At 29.5% G+C, this 20,057-nt stretch overlaps 1 protein-coding gene across 1 annotated transcript; it reads right to left on the reverse strand.

Moving 5' to 3' along the window:
- Window positions 1-604: 604 nt before the first annotated feature.
- On the reverse strand, window positions 605-19,137 carry LOC123299590 (CD2-associated protein-like). The gene is made up of 4 exons (XM_044881847.1): window positions 18,920-19,137; window positions 7,526-7,709; window positions 6,409-6,716; window positions 605-5,774 (listed from the first exon to the last, which is right to left on the reverse strand). The coding sequence occupies exons 1-4, from the start codon at window positions 18,921-18,923 to the stop codon at window positions 4,153-4,155; spliced, it is 2,118 nt and encodes a 705-aa protein (XP_044737782.1). The 5' UTR covers window positions 18,924-19,137; the 3' UTR covers window positions 605-4,152.
- Between the last annotated feature and the right edge of the window lie 920 nt (window positions 19,138-20,057).

Here is a 20,057-nt window from a genome sequence, read left to right on the forward strand (position 1 = left end):
TTTCTAAACATGGAATGATTTTCGTTTTAAAATTGTCTAAATTTATTAAATATCGTTATCTTTTTTAAACTAAGTACTTTGTAATATACAAAAATTTATTGTTACCGCGCGCTATGTAAACGTGTTTTTATTTTTTTTAACAACCTACAAAAACTTACTCGATGGATTTGAAATCATTTAGACTGTTTCTTTGTAAATATTTCGTAAAATTTCGTTAATTATTTAATGACTGCACCATCTTGTAAATAAAAATTATTTTAATTAACGACATAATTTTCGTAACTTAAAAAAGACTAACAAAAGTTGTAAATACTTAAATTATAATAAAAAAATATTTACATAAATATTATTTAGGAATGTAATTTATTTTATTAGTTGCGCAATTTTCTTGTTTTATAAATAAAAGATATCTATGTTCATATCCAACAAGAATATCGATGGCGTTAGGTGGTAGAAAAGCTCATAAATTTGTATTCATTGTTATTCAATGTTGCTTTGGGTCACAGAAAATTGAATTCAGTCCCTTCCAGCATCGATGATGGAAGGGATTTGCATTGCCATAAATAAGTTAACCCAATGGTATTCCCAATGCAAAAATAAAATTAAAAAAAAACTATGTCGTGTCCTTTGGTTTTATATTTAGATTGCGTACATCAAATTTCATGGATACTTATTTTTTATTGTTGCGAAAAAACTGGTAAATGTAAATTTACTTAGGTTATTTTAGCTTAATAATGGTAGTGTAATCGTAAATTTTGATTTTATTTAAGTCCTTCAATATACTCAAAGCGGAAAGATATTTAAACTTTCTGCTATGAATATGATTGCCTTCCTCAAAAGAATTCATATTTTGGCAATTCAAATTATAGTTCATGTTTAAGTAAACAAAACATCACTTCCAATTTCTTAGATAAAGATTTATTATGTTAGTGCGCTACAAGCTTCCATTTTATCCGGAGACCTCTCATCGTCCATTTTGCTATCCTAATTCCCGCCATTCAAAGCAACATACAAAAATATAAACGTGAAAAAAGACAATTACTGTTCTAAAAGGCATCGCCAATAAAAGTGCTGGAATGTGACGATCGAGTTTTTTGCTTTTACATAATGTTAATAATTTAATAAATGGCAAATCTGCTGTGTGAATTGTTTGGTATTAATTTTGGTAAATAAATTATTTTATTAAAAGTCTAATAGTTTGAAATTGCGTAAATGACCTTTGGTTTCCAAATTATTGTATTCGTTTATAAATATTTTTGACCACTAATCTTGATGAATTTTTTTAATAATTTTGGCAAGAGCGTATTTGTCATTTAAGTTATTATCTTATTATCAGAATTAAGATAAATGAATTAATTATATTGATTGGTAAATATTGATTAATATTGGTTTGATATAAATAATTTCTGTGATCTAGAATCCACCGTATGTAAATAGACATGAACATAGTTATTGTTATTTTATGTATAAATATAATTCTTTTTAAAAAATATATAATATAAAGAGATATGTGTATTTTATTTTAAATATATTAATTTTATTTATTTGTGTGTCTAAAAGAGTCTGTCTGTCGTTCTATCTGTTTCAACAGTCAGTCTGCCTGTTTGTGAATAAAATTATTATTTAAAACTTTAAAATATTTTTTTCATAATTATTCAAATAACAAACTTTAAAATTCACTCGAAAAATTGTTTCCAGACATGTTAAACATTTTTTAATTGTAATAAAATATACATAGGATAAACTCGACTCGCTTCGTGAAAAAATATTACATACCCAATAATCGTAATAATCAATTACGATGATCAGAAATCATTCGAAAATTTCAAAATTGATTCCATATATTGCGCCCAGTAATAAGTACTGAGCACAAAATTTTATCAGCCAATAAGGGTCCTATATCTGATTTTGAATTTATTAAACAATCGCCTTTGAAAAACAAGTATTTTTGATCATAGGAAACTTATGTATAGAATGACTACACTGCCAATTGAATGATAGCGATCTAAGTACATATTACTAATTGAAATGTAGTTATATACGTTGAAACAGTGCATTCGTTGTTTTTTTATGAAAGTAACCATAAATAAACTGTTATTATGTATGGTATATTTAAACCAAGCCCCATCGGTTGTTACGTGCATTGGCAGCACTTGTACACATGCAGGTTATCTACAGTAATTCTAGTTACATACCCACAATTTTGTGTTTTGGTCTACCATTATCCATTGCTAACCAATAAATTAATTTCAAAATAAAACAAAAATAATAGGACTCCTGTAGCTCCATGATCAGAAAGAATAGGATTCCTTCAACAACGATATTGTATTTTACCGTTGCAATTATAGTTATTCTGCAGTTGCATACGGAGCAACCATTTTCTCTAAAACTCTTTGGTGTATAAGATTAAGGGATGTTCTTGCTATGTCGTAATGATTTCTAAAGATTGTCCATTTTCGGTTACCACTAAATTTGATATTAATTTTGGCCATTTCACTCCTAGGATACGTCTATAACATTCATTTATAAATTTGTATACTTATTTTGTACTGTGGCTTGTTAAAAATCAGAATTCATTTAAATTTTGCTTTTTGAGTCTCTTTTGGAATATTTTTCTGTTAAAAAGATCTTCTGTTGTCACGAGTTTTTCTTCTCGAGCAATAAATAAAAAACTATCATCCTCCGTTCAAACTTTAAAAAATATTAATTTGTGATTAGTGAATCAACTCGCACTGTTGAAATTGATATAAATTTATAAAACATTTTTTATAAACTTACTTTTTTTGCGCTGTCTAAATTCAAGCACTAATATAAAACTCAAAATATACAATATATTTAAACAACTGATTCTGTTGTGTTAAGTTACATTTTCCGTTAATTTTTTATAAATATTTATTACTCAATTTTCTTTCGAGCTTTTAAGTTTTCATACTTGAATAATTATGTTGAAACTTATTTTACTATTCTTTTCAAAGTTTATTTAAATAGTGAACAAATTCGAACATAAATTATGTTCAATGAGCTTTTGTAGTTTGGAAAAATTATTTTGATGAGTCAAACTCAACACTACAGTAATTTTTAATGCACCATAAAATATTTCAATTTCTAGCTATAAGAATTTTTGATTGAATTTCTTAGAAAAATTTTACTAGAAACTTAGTAAGGAAGTAAAGCGTTTCTTTAGTACGATGAGGACATTTGTATTTTTATCGTTTCAATCAAGAAAATTTAACTTTTCGAGCAATGCGTACTAGACTTTAATATCAAACGTAGAAAAATCAACAACTTCATCCCACCACTTCTCTCCAGCCTTTAATCACTTCTAGTAGTTCATTTTCTAAAGAAAAATTCATTTCCACACATTTTTCTATCTAAAAAGATTTTTAACAGCCAAGTAATTATACCCGCATATACAAAATTGTTTACACTCACGTTTGTAGCACTAGGAAATACACCTCTAGCATACTCAAGGGTTAATATTAAAAAAATACTTCAAAAATGTTTATCTTTTTTTTAGCTGTTAGTGAATCAATTTAGGTAAAATAAACAAACTTTTATAGAAGATTTGTAATCAGTAATTAACTCTAGCCGGAACTATCCTACAAAGCGGAATGAAAATAATGGTTTAATCATTCCAAAATCTTCAAACCTACGACTTTCAAATCAATCATTATTTACTATGTTGACATTTTTTGCTTTATATCAAAAACGGTTTGTTTCATATGTTTATTTTTTCATGTAAGGATATAAGTGCCACAACTCCGCATATAGTTCAATTTTGATAATTCGATGCAAGGTTAGTGTCAATTACTGATTACCAATTAACTTTTAAGGGTTGTGTTGTAATTTTGCACAATTTTTGACCATTTGATCACTGAATAGTCGTGCTAAGCGTCACAAACTGAATAAATTAAAATACACGCGGATATCGAAAGAATTAGGGTCAGTACGTCAAAATAGTTATCTCTATTTTCTCTACACACACTGATCTAATGCGAGACGTACAAAATACTATTAATAAAACAAAAAAATACTTTATTTCACAAAAACAAAAAACAAAATAAAATGTAAAAGAGTCGCTCTCAAAAAAGAACTAAGACGAAGACCAATAAAGTAAATGTTAAATGTAAGTACCTTATTTATTTTGTTTACCTAAACTTGCGTAACGCATTGCGCTAATTTATCAACCGATTTTTCAATAGTTTTAATCTGTTGTCTTAAATCACCGATTTCATTATGGACCTTTTGTAAGATTTCATCTAATTTTGTATTAAATAATTGATTTTGTTTGTCTAAAGCTACTTCTAATAAATGGACTTTATCTTCTAATTCATTATATTGTTTTAGTGTAACATAGCCTACACCTCCACTCACACCTGGTGAATGCACTCCACTTGCTGAAGATGTCGTATCCACTAACGATTTACGATCGCCACTTGGTTTATTATGTATATCTGTTGTTGATGCAGAATTTACAACACCTGTTGGTGGTTTCAACACTGGCGAAGGGGTTAAATTTCTTGTAGATGCTTCCCTCGTCACTTTTCCTTGATCAATTTCCCCGCCATGTATTGATTGAGGTCGAACAACAACTGAAGTCCCTACTATTTGATTTATTGAATTTCTATTTCGCAACATAACACCCGGTTTTTCACCAGGAGGTGTTGGTGTTCGTAATCGTATCGCAGCGGACATTGATTTCGACATGCAATCTTTATCTTCTGTATCTTCATTTAATTTTTCCGATGAGAATTTCAGTCGAGTTGAACTTTCGGGAGACGGGTTTAATGGAGATGTTTTCTTAGCTTGATTCAGTTTTAATTCATCCATCCAAGGAACACGATGTTTTTCCCAATCACGTGGTTTTGGTTTACATTCGGGAGTTGATTGTTCATTTTCATCGGGTATTTGTTGTAAGGGAGTTGTTGTTGTGCTAGGTGGAGATGAATTTGATGTTGGAGTATGATGTTCGGCATTGCCATTCGTAAGTCCAGGTTGATCCAAATCTCGAATGACCATGCTTGGTGGTCGTCTACCTGGAGCTTTTGCTCGATTTGCACGTGGATCTGTTAGCATTGAACTACGTTCAACTCGATCAAATTCATCCTGTTTTTCATCCCCAGATGTTGCCGTATACGAAAGAGGAGTGATTTCATCTTTAGAAAGTCGACTGGAGCAAATTCCGTCAAGATTATCATTTGATGCTGTTTTATGAGGAGTAGAATCATGACTGCTACCCATAACTTTTTGTTTTAATCCCGATAAGATCCCACCACCAGTTAAAGATGGGGATTTTTTCATTGGTACCGCTGGTTTCTTTCCAGGTATTGGTGGTACTTCACTTTTAGCTTCAAGTGATTTTCGTTGCATTGCGACAGTCGATGAAGGAGGTGTCGTCATTGGTGTGGAAACACCTACAGGTATTGTTTTAGGGGGTGTGGTTTCCTTTTTAGGTGGAATTGATTGAGGTGAGATTTTTGCTACTTGTGGTGGTAATTTATCGGTGATTTTTTTCGCTGCAGTTGGTGGCGTTGTTTGTGTTAATAAATTCAAGGCTGAAGGTTGTGAGTTAGAATTTGTTGTGTCTACCGGAACTGGGATTACGTTGACAAAATTATCAGGAAACACACCAATCCGCCCACGCAACTCGCCACGCCACCATCCTTTATCTTGGCCATCCTTACTGATTAATGTAATTAAATCTCCCACTTTTAATGTTAGCTCGTCGTCGTTTTGTGCTTTGTAAGCGAACATTGCTTGACATATTATCTTAACTAAAATAAATTTAAAAAAAAAATAATTAAAAGGAATCTTTATCGGTGGTGGACTTTTAGTATAAAACATAATAAATTGATATAATCGTTTTTTAAAGTGATTAACAATTTTTAAGTTACTGGGAGTAACTAACAAATGTTAATAATAATAATGATAACAATAACAAAATTTTATTTCATAAAAACTATACAGTTGTGTAAAAGATCTTATTACAAAGTAGAAATAATATATTAAAATTAATTTCTAGTTTTTCTGTTAAGGTACGAATTCCAGCCTATTTTGTAATAGTCCTCGATGGTATACGGGACTCCGCTTAGCAAAATTAATTAGGAGTATTGATTATTTTAAATTTAAGGATTGTAATTTTTGCTGTCGCTGGCATTACTCATGATTGTCCGTTCTGACTACCAAAAATATATCGACCAGTGGTTTTCTTTGCCTAACCAACTCAAAAAATTTAATTTTTCATTTCTGTCCATACATTTTGTGCAAATGAGGTAATAATAATAGTAAAGGGTAAAATATGAAGAAAATGCAAAATATGCATTGGTAATTGAACAGTTTTCAGTCAATTTAAACATGTCGAGCATTTTTAACAGTGCTTAGAAATGGATTAATATAAAAAATATTTACCAGGTTTTGGTGGTAAAGATGGAACATGCGAACTAATTTCCGTATCATTTGAAATACTTGTTAAATCTTCTTTGCTAACTTTAAATTTAGATTTAGAATTTGTGTGCGGCGTTGGTATTGAAATATCTTCAACAAAATTTGATGGAAATACACCTTCCTTATCGTTCAATCGACCACGCCACCATCCTTCTTCTATTTCACCTAACACTTCAATGACATCGCCAACATTTAATCGTAACTCATCTTCATGTTCAGGCACATAACTGAACACCGCTTGACACATTCGTTTTTCTTTTGTTGATTTATTCCTGAAAAAACCGTAATTTAATTAATTATACAGATTATCAACTATAAAGACATGATTCTTCTATCATTAAATTACACTTAACAGTGTAATTTTTTAATAATAAAGCGTCTAAAAGTAATCATTTTACCACCCAAACGTATTAATAAAATTGTTTAAGTATAATAAAGTGTAATTGCTTAGAATCAGTGTGGGAGCTAAGGCATGGCGTTCGAAGTGTAAGCCCCGAAGGACCGCACTTTAATCATTTTAATAAGTATAAGAATACCCTTCAAAAAGTTTAAAAAATGAATTTTCGCTCTGGAGCCGATGAAGCTTTGATGCTACTAAAAACAGTGTTTTGCGAAAGCTCAACTTAAAAAAAATCAGTGTTTCGTAAAGACGATATGATATAATTCAATTTAGAAATTCGAGCTAGTATGGGTTTAATTTAATTATAAGAATTTATTTAAATGATGTGGTTGACTTGTATAAGCCATGCTGAAATTGGTGTATATAACCATTTCCGTCTTGTATTTCGCGGTTTGGTTTATCTTAAGTCTTGTAGTTTCAGGGTCATAAATACGTCGGTTAAGTCTTTTTAAATTATAATTAGGTATTTGTAAAAAAAATTAACGTTGCATTTTTACTAATTTAGTTTTCTTTAAGGACTGTAGTTTTAAAAAAATGAAAGGTAACGGTTTGGGAATCTCTCAGTTTTAAGATTTGGGAATCCTTCGCTTTTAAGATTCTTTTATAGTTTGTATACAAATACCAATTTGTAACAAAAAAAATTTACTTGCTAATTGCTTTTGAGCTGTAATGAATTCTTACCTAAGTACAACATCTGAATCAAGTACATGAACAAAATTATCAGGAAACATTCCACGTTTATCATTTAAAGTTCCTTCCCACCAACCTCCTGGTTTCTTTGTTATATTCCGTAAAATATCACCTTTACGAATTGTTAGCTCATCGGGCTCTTGAGCTTCATAATCGAAATCGACAATTGCCTCCACTGAAAAAAAAAATTACGAAAAATTAAAACTTATTTTTTTCAATAAGACTCTTCTACTGAAATGGAGATTTATTTGTTTTAATACGTAATAAAAGTTTGAAAAATAAGAATATGCTTTATGGCTAGAAAGAAAGAGGACTTTGGATTTTATCATATTTTCTCAAAAACGGCGTCTTTTTTCATCAATTAATTGAGATTTGAAACCTACAGTTTCATATAACCAAATATTAACAAGTAGTTAAGAGTGGGAGTTACACAAGAATTGTAGCTAGTAATAAAAAAAAAAACAATTAAAAGAATCAAAATTACACGTAATAAATCTTTAGGTAGAGAAAAGAGGCCGGTTTCGTATTTATCATAGTAACATTTTTTTCCTCATTGAATTAAAATAAATAGACTGTAAAAATTTTTTGACGCTATTACGCTATTAAATAATTTTTTAAGGGAAGTACATAGAATCCAACATGTGGGACTATGTAAACTTCCAATTAACGTACAATCAACCGTTGAGCAAAATACCAACTTATAGTTTTGCCTTATAAAATGTATATGCCACCGTATTATTGTAAACCGCTAGATTGTAAACTAAATAATAAAATTGTAAATTTATTTTCCAAAAAAAAGGCCAAACACTACCCACTACTACTAATTCATGCTAACTCAACCCAGACCAGCTAAACATAGATGTTGAGTTAAGACTAGTTGTCGAACAAGTTAGGGCAAGTTTGGTCGAAATATCTTCATATCGCAAATAAATTGAGGCGAACAAATTTTAGTATACCAGACGAGGTAAATTGTTTCCTGCGTGTCTGCGACTAACGTATATTTGCTTAGCCTGAAAAAGTTAATCCGGCCCTAAAGAAAAATTGCTTATTAATTATTTTGACCACTACGTGTTTTGTTTTCTGTTACTTTGAGTTAGGTGTATCAATAAGGACTTAGAGGGAAACACAAACTTTAAACATTTCTCAGCAGATATAGGTAAAATTGAAATTTGTGTTATAAGTTGTAGTTTTTCTGTTTAATACATCTAAAGGGAGATTTACAATCTTAAAATAGAGAGACATGTAATGCCCTAAAATACAAAATCCACATATTATTTGAAAATCTTTAAATAAAAGCAACAAAAAGTAAAAATGATTAAAATTTATTTTCTAACATTATGCATATTATTCCTAAAATTACAGTGAATCGTAAAATTTAAATCATTTCAGAAATTATTCAAAAAATCATTTAAGAAAATATAGTTGTTCGCCCAATTTTTTTAATGTTTAATGTCCATCGATACATTAAACAATGAGACGATATTGTGATATATAGGTTCTTCGACAGATAGAGAAGATATCCCACTCTTTAGTGCTCCAGACACTTCGCATAACAAATGACAGCACACAGAGAGTGAAACAATTGATATTTAAAGATTTTAATTAATAATTAATCAACCAAATAAGTTTTCTTAAATAATAATACAATTTTTTTTAAATCTTTTTCATGACAAATATTTTTTAATTTATCGAGAAACATATATAACTACCAAACATCGATTTCAATTTGAATGATTTGTTTAATATAATCATACCCGATAAGATATTTGCTACTATAAAAAATAAATTATAAAATAAAAAACATTATTTTTTAAATTAAAAATTTCTTATCATGAAATAAAAATCAGAATATATTACACCCGGTGTCCGTCAGGGCGTCAGCATATGATTTCATTGATTAATGTATTGTATACTCATATGTCACATAAAACTGACGCCTTTACATAGAGATACATACTGTTTTTTTTACGACACAGAGTATACTTCTCTAGAAATTATTGTGAACTTTTATTATGCTTACCTAAACTTTCCCCTTTTCGATTATGTTCGTGCGTGAGTGATCTGAACCTAAGGCTAATATACAGGTTGGATTATTTTAATCGATTAAATTGAATCGACTGAAAACTTTAGACATCTTAACTACTTTGAATCTATGGTCATAAATCGTACAAGTGCCCAAAAGGTTGAACAGAAGAAAAAATTTGAATAGTCATCCTTTTGATCACTTTTAGGCCTTATGCTCATTTACTGCTACACACAACCAGTACACCAGCTCCCGGATTATTAAGTTTAACCTTCAGATAAAAAACAGCAACAGAAGTTAGTCATTTTATCTCGAAATTGAAAATGTTAAACAACGAAATACCGTGATATGACAAAATAATGTCCATTTGAGGTATTATCATTGGGAAATCCCAACATTACTATACTATCAATTAATTTCTCTAATTCTATTTAAAACTGACAATATTCTATACATCTTTCTTCTATATTTTGTCTACAGTATTAATAATATAATAAAACCAATGTAAATACAGTCAAGTTGAGTCATCAAATAAAATTTTACGCATAAATTTATCAACTCATGTCAAAAATAAAATATTTTAATAATGCGGTTTTTAAATAATCCGTTAAAAATTTTTCATGTTAAAATAAATTTGCTTAATTGCTTAACACATAAATTTGTCATCAGCTATGTTTAATTAATTAGTGCAGGAATCTTTTTGTCAATATTTAACAATACTACATTCATGTAAAATTTTGGGAAACCTTTTTATTTAGATTAGCTAGTTAGTTGCAAATAGTTATTTTAAATGCAAATTGAATAGTCTTTAAAGGAGGTAAATTTTTATTATTTCGTAATGAACCTACAAGTTAAAGCTCTCACTAATTCATCCCTTTTGCTTCTCTGAGATTGAGAGGTTATGAGTTCAAACCCCAGCAGCGATAGTTTATGAAATTATAATTAACGGATAATCAAATACAATTATAATTAATTGATTAAAATATTGTTACATAAATTTCTGTAGTTCCTCTCCTTAAACGTTTGTCGGCAAATATCAAAGACGTATATAATTCCAATTCGTAGCTAAAACTTTTAAGGTGGTGAAAAAGAGGATACAAGTTTATGTGGGTTCATTACAATAGATCAACTGAAAAACTAGGTACTTAAACGACATGAACTAGCGAGTAATATGGGCTGTTATCTAAAAAATTTGATTCCGAACCAAAAAATTAACTGTTAAAATTGTGAAACAAAAGGGACATGACGACAAATGAAGTGAAAATTACGACACAATCATCTTTGTATTTAAAATGGGGGTTTCCCAGAGGAACGGGTGGTTCACAGCTAGTAAATTATGTACACTACCCTCACAATCCAATCCCAACATTTTATTTAAAACTGTTACAGATAAAGCATAATTAAAATTACGATAATTAGCTATCAGTTTTTATGTATTTGTAAAAGAATGAATAACATAATAAATGTTAATTTGAAATTGTCTTTAAAAATATTTTAATTTTTATTAATATTTATAAAATAATTCATAATTCTTTGATTATTTCTAATAAAAACATAAACTTGATGATTTTTCATTAAAAGTGACTAGGAGTATGACGCATTGATGACATTATCCATATAAATAAATAAAACTAAATTTTTATTTTAAATACAATATGTACCAAATAAGATTAACTTTTGTTGTATAACAGTTCAACACAAATTCCAGTGTACCTTGAGCTACGTATACTCATAATAAGTAAAGCGGCACAGGGAAATTCGCTCCGTATTCTCTGTACCTTTTTCGGCCCAAGAAAATCTTTAGTATTTTAGCCCACCGGTTCAGTTTCTTTAAATTTTCTAATTTTCCATAAATCTCAATTAGGTGGAAAGTTATTGAAAAAAAAAAAAAAAAAACATGGCGCGTCACTTAGCCCCATTACACCCAATTTTTCGAGTCGTGTCTAATAGAGATAGCGGATTATATAGCCACTTATTTTATTGGAAATCTTAGAAAAAAAAGTTTTAAAATGATTATATCGAAGAAAAAAAAGTTTCTTAAATGACACAATATAAAATCGATATCCTCTCGAAATTTCAAACTTCTATTATTAGCAATTTAGGCTGGACGTTGGTATATCAGTCGGGACTTTGCCTCCCCCTACCTCACCCCTCCAAAAGGTTTCTGATTTTAAATAAAATAAAAAAAGAAGTATTAAAAAAATCATCAAAATCGAAGCTGCTATAGAGGACTTCCAAGTAAAAATACTCTTTGATGTGACTATAAATCATTTATCTAATAATATTTATTGCCTATAATTTTAAATAAATGGATTTAGTGTGAAGTTGGTAAATTTGTCATCTCAGGAGCTAATACAGGAATTAATTAGCTCAGAAATACAGGAACATAAATATCAGTGAACGAAGTTACACAATACATTATCAATTATCAAATGTAATTAAATTTAGTCGTTTACTTAATATGTGTCTATCCTAATATAACATAAATTATATACATCAAAGGCAAACAAATACATCAAGACCTCGATAAATCGAGCAAATATTTGTATCTTGTTCGGATGTACAAAGCGTTCGAATTATATAATTCAAGATTTAAAGGACAAATAATTATCGAGATATTGTCATGCCACAGTGGTAGATAAAACAAATAAGCGGAAAGACGCGCAAACGAAAAGTCGACAATATCGGATTACCTGTCGTATTTTGTGTGTTTAAACTTTAAATTAAAAAAAAATACTGAGCTAGTTTGTAGGTACTGTACATTTTCTTTTCAAAAATGAGAAGTAACTAGAATTATTTGTTGTCATACGAAAATATACTTAGTACCCCCCATTACAAACAATGTCGTTTTCTGTACCATTTACATGTTGTGATAAACCAAATATGCTTAAGTACGGCACTTAAAATTGGTTCAATTTTTTTGATCCCAACTGTACATTAGATTAGTTTGTAAAAACCACATAGCACATAAATAAAAATAAAAGTTTAAATATTTGTTAAACTTTAAATTTTTATGATTAGAATTAAAATTATTTGTTTGTTTGTTTATATATTGGTAGCAGCTGCTACCAGTTTAAAAAAAATGTGAGTCACAAAGGTCATGTGTGATTTATCAAAAAAAATATTTTTGGTGTTATCAGAAAAAAAATTCTATTAAATTTTGCACTGTTACTCCAGGAACTGGTAAGGAATCTATGAGCATTGAAAATTTAACTCGGGATGTAATGCGACAATTTCTATGTTTTTGTACCCATAAAATAAATTTGGATGGTTTCAGACTAACCCGTTCGGTTAATTTACCGCAATACGCATTTCCCGATGAAAAACTCATAAACATTCAGATTGCGAAAAGCTGACCGAGTAGATAAGTTTGAAACCATCAAAATTAATTCAATGGATGACAAGCATGAGTCCACAATGTTCCTGTACGCGACAACACTATCTATTTTGAAGATGTATATGGTATGTTCAAGGTCAAAAAGAAAAGTTAAAATTTGAGTGGAATCATCATAATAAGGTTGACTAATGGGAAGAGTTTGCGTCTGTATCATAGCTCCACCGGTGGACATACTGTAAATTTATAAGCTAATTTTTATAAATGCTTTATTACTCACTCATGACAGAGCGGAGGACAAAAAAAATAATTGAATCGGTAAACAAACATTTTAACGGTAAATACAATTATTCAATTAATAAAATCAACCTTTATTTTTACCTCTGTATACAGGCTATAACAAAATCATAGACTGTAGCGTCTAAAAAATCTTTTTGTTGTTATTCCCAAACCCTCAGACAATATAAATATAATAGAGATAGTAGAAGCAGTGGCATCTCAGAATATTTATGTTAACATTTGGTAACACAAAAATGGCTGGCTGCCTTGTACAGTGTTGGAGTTTGAACAATTTTTTGAGTAAGAAGGAAAATCAGAATTACGTTTCTATGGTATTTTTATTTTTAACTCCCGAACTAAAAAAGGGGTGTTTTAAGTTTGGCCGATATGTGTGTATATCTGTCTGTGGCATCGTAGCGCCTAAACGGATGAACCAATTTTAATTTTTTTGGACTCGCTTGAAAGGTAATTTAACGGAGAGTGTTCTTAGTTTTAGTTTCAAGTGCAAGTTTAGGGTTCCGCACCAGAAAAATTTGTCGGGGGGTTTTTTAAATTTTGTAAATTTCAACTGTAATCGTTTCTGGATTTTAATTATGCGTTTTTGGGCTACAAATGACAATTGTAAAATTTTTTTTATTAAACAAAATAAGCATAGAAAACAATCGTCGGACGCCTAATAGGAAATTTTCATCAATATTTCGAAGCATTATAAACTTTTGATTAAATTTTATATACATACTCCTGATATATTGTATATGCAGGGCGCACGACCTGTATAACAATACTGTACTGTATTCTAGTCTGCACACAGAGGTTACGGGACGTTAAAACCAGATAATTTATTTTTATCACTAAAATGTTACTTCGGTATTTATTTATAATGCTATCTATCAGTTCATGTAATCGTGGCTAGCAAAATTTTTTGTTAATATAAAAAATTTTGCAAAATTACTTTTCTTCGGATAAATTGAATATTTCATAAAATTGGGTATTATTCAGGGAGACAGTTTATTCATTCTGTGATCAAAGATTAGCAAATATTACAATATACAGAGTGGTTAAAAAGTTATAAGCCATCGTAAAGGTATCTAATACAAAACAAACTATTACTGCAATAATTGAACATTTTAATGCGTAACAACATTTGGCGCATTGTGTATTTTACGATGATTTAAATTAACGTAGGCTTCATTAGCGATCCGGAACTTTAGTGCTTAAAAAATTCTATTTAACAAGAGTAAATCAAAAGTTAAAAAATTCACAGATGAATAGTTGTAATACAATTTTGTTAAAACAACAATAGTAGCACAATTTTTATTTATTTATTTTTATTTTTAATTTGGAGAGAGATTAACCTTTGATTCATTATTTAATCTGAATCATAGTAGCTATTAATACTTTGTTCTTAGCTCGGTGTAGCAAACTAAGTGTAATTAGAAAAAGATAGTATAATTACATTGTCACACATTGTCAACAGAAAAGTGAGATAAATTATATAGAGCTCTGGATACCGTGTTAAATCAGTACAAGTGGTTTGATAACCACGCCGTTGGATAACTTATATTAAGTGAGAAGAACGAACCGAGTACATAGTACTTTCTGCATAATACACTACAATTAGACATAAAATTAGGATTAAAAACGTTATCATTTTATTACCTTTGGCAGTCGGCGAGACAAACAAATAACAGTTAAAATTAAAAAATAAGTTATGGTTTAAAAATACACGCTTTATTGCACTAAGTGGATAATAATTTTATTTGTAATGTAAAATTCAAAGCATGGGGTGCTCTAGTTACATTCATTCTGTACATTAACTAATTTGACAAAATACCGAACACCCCATGCTTTGAATTTTACATAACAATTAAAATTATTATCCAATTTTTAGTGCAACAAAGCATGTTTTTTTCAGTTATATTAAAATATAATTTAGTTTCTTATATTTTTGTATCACTAGGTTAAAAATTGAGTACTCTTAACAAAGTAAAATAAAAAAAATTTTATTAACTTGTTATGGGTGTCGACATTACGACTTTCCGCATGAAGAGCAATCACGCCAAAGCCACTGCACCATCTGATCATTCAGGATACTATTAATATTTCAAGATAATATTATTAAAGATTATCGGTAAAGTTATTAAATTTTTTTATTGTCATCTGTCCCTGATAAGAATGAAAATTTTCAAGTCAATCAGATGTCTACTAGTTGGGGAAAATTAGATGGAAAGATTCCGTAACATTCATACATACTGGTCAAGCTAATAAAAACGTGTTAAAACTAGCTATATTTTCTTTAATTGACTCCAAGGTTGAAGTGACCCCCAAGACTGTATTTGAGTATCTTTGTCTAACGAATTTAGTATAATGGGTTAAGCATCTTTGTCTTATCCATTGGTCTTGGAAGTCTTGTTTGGTCTTACATATATGTAAGATCAAAATTAAAGTGCAACATTAAGAATCCTAGACAGATGCAGTTAATTACAAAAGGGTCAAGACCAATGTGTAAGATACAGAGCAAAATTCAAGTCTAAGTTTGTAAGATAAAGATAGTCAAATTGGACACTAATTAAATGAATCGTGATAGGACGTCAAAAAGAAAAGCAATAATTTGAGTCGTTTCATCATAATAATGTTGAATATTGGGAAGGACTTTGCGCCAGTATTTTGCAATTTTGCATCCGATCTAACTGGCAATACACATCGGTTTGATATCGAGAAATATCGCTAAAACTAGCAAGTTTAATAAACGTATGATTATTTGCATTCAACGTCAATAGATTATCTTATAAAGAACTATCAGGCAAATTGGCAGTTTCCCTACGTTGCTTTTGTGCTGAGTCATTTCAATGAAGGAGAGTTTATTAACAAGCCAAGAAGTATACTCACTAAGGATGAAAGTTCACAATGTCGCAGAAACATCGATACTGCAGTAAAACTAGAAATTTTACTTGAAGTTATGGAAAATGTTTTGAAAAATGCCTAAAGAAACAAAGCAAAAATTAACCACACTTGACAGACTATCATTTCTAACTCAAACCAAACAATTTCCCATTAATAATAGTTTCACATACTATATACGAATATCCTACTGAAATAGAATGCTTTACGAATCAGAAAAGTAATCCTAATTTATGCTTTCGACTTTCATTTTTCATAGGTTCATAATATTTTGGAAAGAATAAAATTTAAAAATAAATTTTAATGCTTTATCTCCATTTTAGTTGGCAGATTTGAATTCTTAAAAGTCAGAAACATAAAAGTTAGATTAATTTTAACTGGTTCCTGAAGAATTTTAACTCAGCAAACCGAGTCTTGGTTGGTGTAAAAAATAATTTTCGAGAATAAACTTTGTGAAGAACATAATTGGATTTTTTCGATATTTGCCGGAGATGCATAACATAAATGATAATAAATTTGAGTTCCTAGAGATCGGAAACACAAAACGAGGGCTATTTTATCTGAATTTTAATTTTCACGGTTACAGTAAAGTGTTAAACACATAATTCAAGTGAGATACAGCAATGTCATGCAATAGATGTGGGAGAGATAAACAAAACGATATTATCTTTTTTTCCATTAAATACTTTAAGTTAATTGAGACAAATTAAATTGTTTACACATTCATATTAAACCAAAATCAAATTTAAATCAGTTTTATTGTAGATCTTCATGTCTATTATATATTTATACCATGTATATAAAATATACCACAGTATATTAAGTTTAGTCCCAAGTTTGTAACGCTTAAAAATATTAATACTATGATCAAAATTTTGGTATAGGTGTTCATAAAATCACCTAATTAGTCCATTTCCGGTTGCCTGTCTGTCTGTTCGTCTGTCATAGCGTGCTTAGGAGGTAAAAAGTGAGATCGAGTTCGTAAATGAGCAACATAGGTCAATTGGGTCTTGGATCCGTTGAACCCATCTTCTAAACCGTTAGAGATAGAACAAAAGTTTAAATGTAAAAAATGTTTCTTATTAGAAGTAAACAATGTTGCCCATATACGAACTCAACCTCACTTTTTACGTCTTGAGCACGCTATAAATATTTCAGCTCGATATCTCTTTTCGTTTTTGAGTTATCATTTTTACGGACAGACAGACAACCGGAAATGGACTAATTAGGTGATTTTATGAACACCTATACCAAAATTTTGTTAGTAGCATAAATATTTTTAAGCGTTACAAACTTGAGACTAAATTGACTATACCTTGATACATTTCATATATACATGGTATAAAAAGTGAGAAAAAATATTCAGATAGTCTCTCATAGAAGTTAAAGGAATAGATAGATATACGTATACTTTTTGAATTAAATTATATTATGAACATTTCGAAGGAAATTCGAAAAGACTCCTATAAGTCTGCATTACCATATAACCTAAGTGAATTTAGAAATTTTTGTGGGTTAATAACTCAAAAATAGCTACGAAATGTAATGAAATTTGGCACGCACAATCAAAATATAAACAGGACATTTAGAATTTTTGGGAAAAAAGAATCTACTAAAAAATTTAATTTGTGTATTATTGGTGCCCAAAAATGCCTAAATTTACTTAGGGAATTTAAATTTAATTATGATGGTTATTGTATTAGTGTTATAGAGGCGTTAACTAAAGTTAAAATTTAGTCCTTCCTATTAGGTTGAATTTTTGTTGACTTTCGAGTTGAGACATAGTTATTGAAATAAATACCACGATACTCGAAATATAAAGTTTCCTTTTTGAAATATATCTCACTAATACATCACTTTTAAAAATCAGTGCAAATCTCACAGGCGTAAGAATCTTGGTGGAAAACGCGGGCGAGAAGTGTCCTACTGTATCATGTTAACAAATTGTATATACTGTACTGTGTATTCGGCAATGCCAAAAATATTAGTTTTGGTATCGGAAAATTTCGTTTTAATATTGATAAATGTATTTAAAGAAAATAATAATCGAGTTAAACTGGTACTATCGCGGCTTGGTGTATATAACAGGTATATCGTTGTATAAAAAAAAACGCACCAATCAACAATAAAATCAATTTCGATAGTGGATATAGATTTTGATATGCTTAGTTCAATAAAATGAGTTTTAGGTTATAGGACACGGTTATTGTTTATAAAAATTTAATCACACAAATCGAGTTTATTTTATAGATAGGTACATTTATTATGAACCGGAATATATGCACACATAAGAATAGAAATATTTGCATTCATATCTATTCCACTCATGCAACACAAATGTGTATTAATTTTTCCAATCTACAGGTATTTAAATTGCACTTTTTGAAAAAAAATAAAAAACAAGCCTGTTTTATAATAGCTATCGTCTATAATACCACCGATAGCTACTGTTCGCTTTAATTTATCACAAAAGTACAGTAATCCTAGATTTAAGAAAGAAAACAGTTTTCTGCAGACATACATTAACCTCCAAAGTTAATACCGGAAAATTAACTCCAGTTTTAAATCAAATAAGTAAAATAACTTAAAGCATATCGATAATTTATTAATAAGAAATTTGTGATTAATGCCTAACAGTTTCAAAAATTAGTTTTAAAACAATTTTACAAAAAAAATTTTAAGGCCAATAAAGTTTACATATTTTTGAAATTTTATTTATTTGTTTAAAAGTATCTCATGTTATTTGAAAAGTTATACAAAAATATTTGTCGGATAAAATAAAAATAAAAGAATTTTTTTTGAATACTGTCAAAATTGCATTGGAATATTGACAGTTGATATGACTCACCCATTATTTAGTCAATTACACTGTTATTTATTTACTTTTATTTACTTTTTTTGGAGTAATTTACATAAATAAAATTTTTATATAAAATTTAAAACGAATAATTTCACAAAACACATATTATTTATTGATTTCGTATATTTATAAATCCTGCCCAACCCCGAGTATGATATCATGTTTAATCTAAATTTATGTAAGACATTTACAAAACTATATACTACGTTTGCATCAATCACAACTCAACGGATACCAACATTATCATAATTAAAGAACTAGAAAACATATTTTCTTTGCAATTTTGCTTTCTTTTGGTTTTTGTATAAAGAATAGTCTCGGCACGGATTTTTTTAAATCTTATAAATACACCCAAATTTTATAAAATTATTAACATGTAAATTTTGTGTAAGGACTTGCAAAATCGTTCTTCAATGAGAATTGTTAAAGACTATTGTATTGGCTAAAGATGGCAGCATCAACTGAGCATATAGTTTAGCTGTGAACCATAAACAACAAACAACGCCAACCAAACGCAACACTAATGTTTATGTAGTAGGTACTTAAACCATTTATGAAAGCCATAAAGAGAATAATAAATTAATTGCTAGATGCCTCTTTAACTCATATCAAAGAGTATTTCGACAAGAGTTACCAGATTTTACTACTTTTCCCGAATTGGGCTTTTTTTTTATATGCTTGGGCTAAAATTAAAAAATGTTTGTGCTATATTGTTATTGGTGGAAAACAGTGCCGGATTAAGCCCATCGGGGGCCCTAGGCCAATAAAATTTTGGGGCCCCCCTTTTTTGAATAATTGTAAAATTAATCGTTATTTGTGTATTCATAGCATTCGTACAGCTTATTCATATCATTCCAAGGTTATAAACGAAATAAAATGAGCAAAAGAATTTTTTTTTTCGAAATTTGAAAAAAAAAAAAACAACTTGAAATTGAAAATTTTTGTTCAAAAATAATCATATCAGATTTTCGTGGGGGCCCCTGCCCGTCGGGGGCCCTAGGCCATGGCCTAGTCCGGCCTAATGGGTAATCCAGCACTGGTGGAAAATAATGTAATGAGGCGCTTTGGGTACTGCATGAGGCTCTTTTTCATCACAAATGGGGTTCTTTGATAGAAATTTTTCTGG

Source organism: Chrysoperla carnea, chromosome 1 (genome assembly GCF_905475395.1).
Source record: "Chrysoperla carnea chromosome 1, inChrCarn1.1, whole genome shotgun sequence".
NCBI classification, from domain to species: domain Eukaryota; kingdom Metazoa; phylum Arthropoda; class Insecta; order Neuroptera; family Chrysopidae; genus Chrysoperla; species Chrysoperla carnea.

Bases quoted from the DNA above. Each gene is read 5' to 3' on its own strand.
- LOC123299590 (XM_044881847.1), bottom strand. The intron at 6,717-7,525 runs GTAAGAATTCAT...CGGTTTTTTCAG, and splicing joins GATTCAGATGTTGTACTTAG to GAATAAATCAACAAAAGAAA. The intron at 5,775-6,408 runs GTAAATATTTTT...AATTTATTTTAG, and splicing joins ATCTTTACCACCAAAACCTG to TTAAGATAATATGTCAAGCA.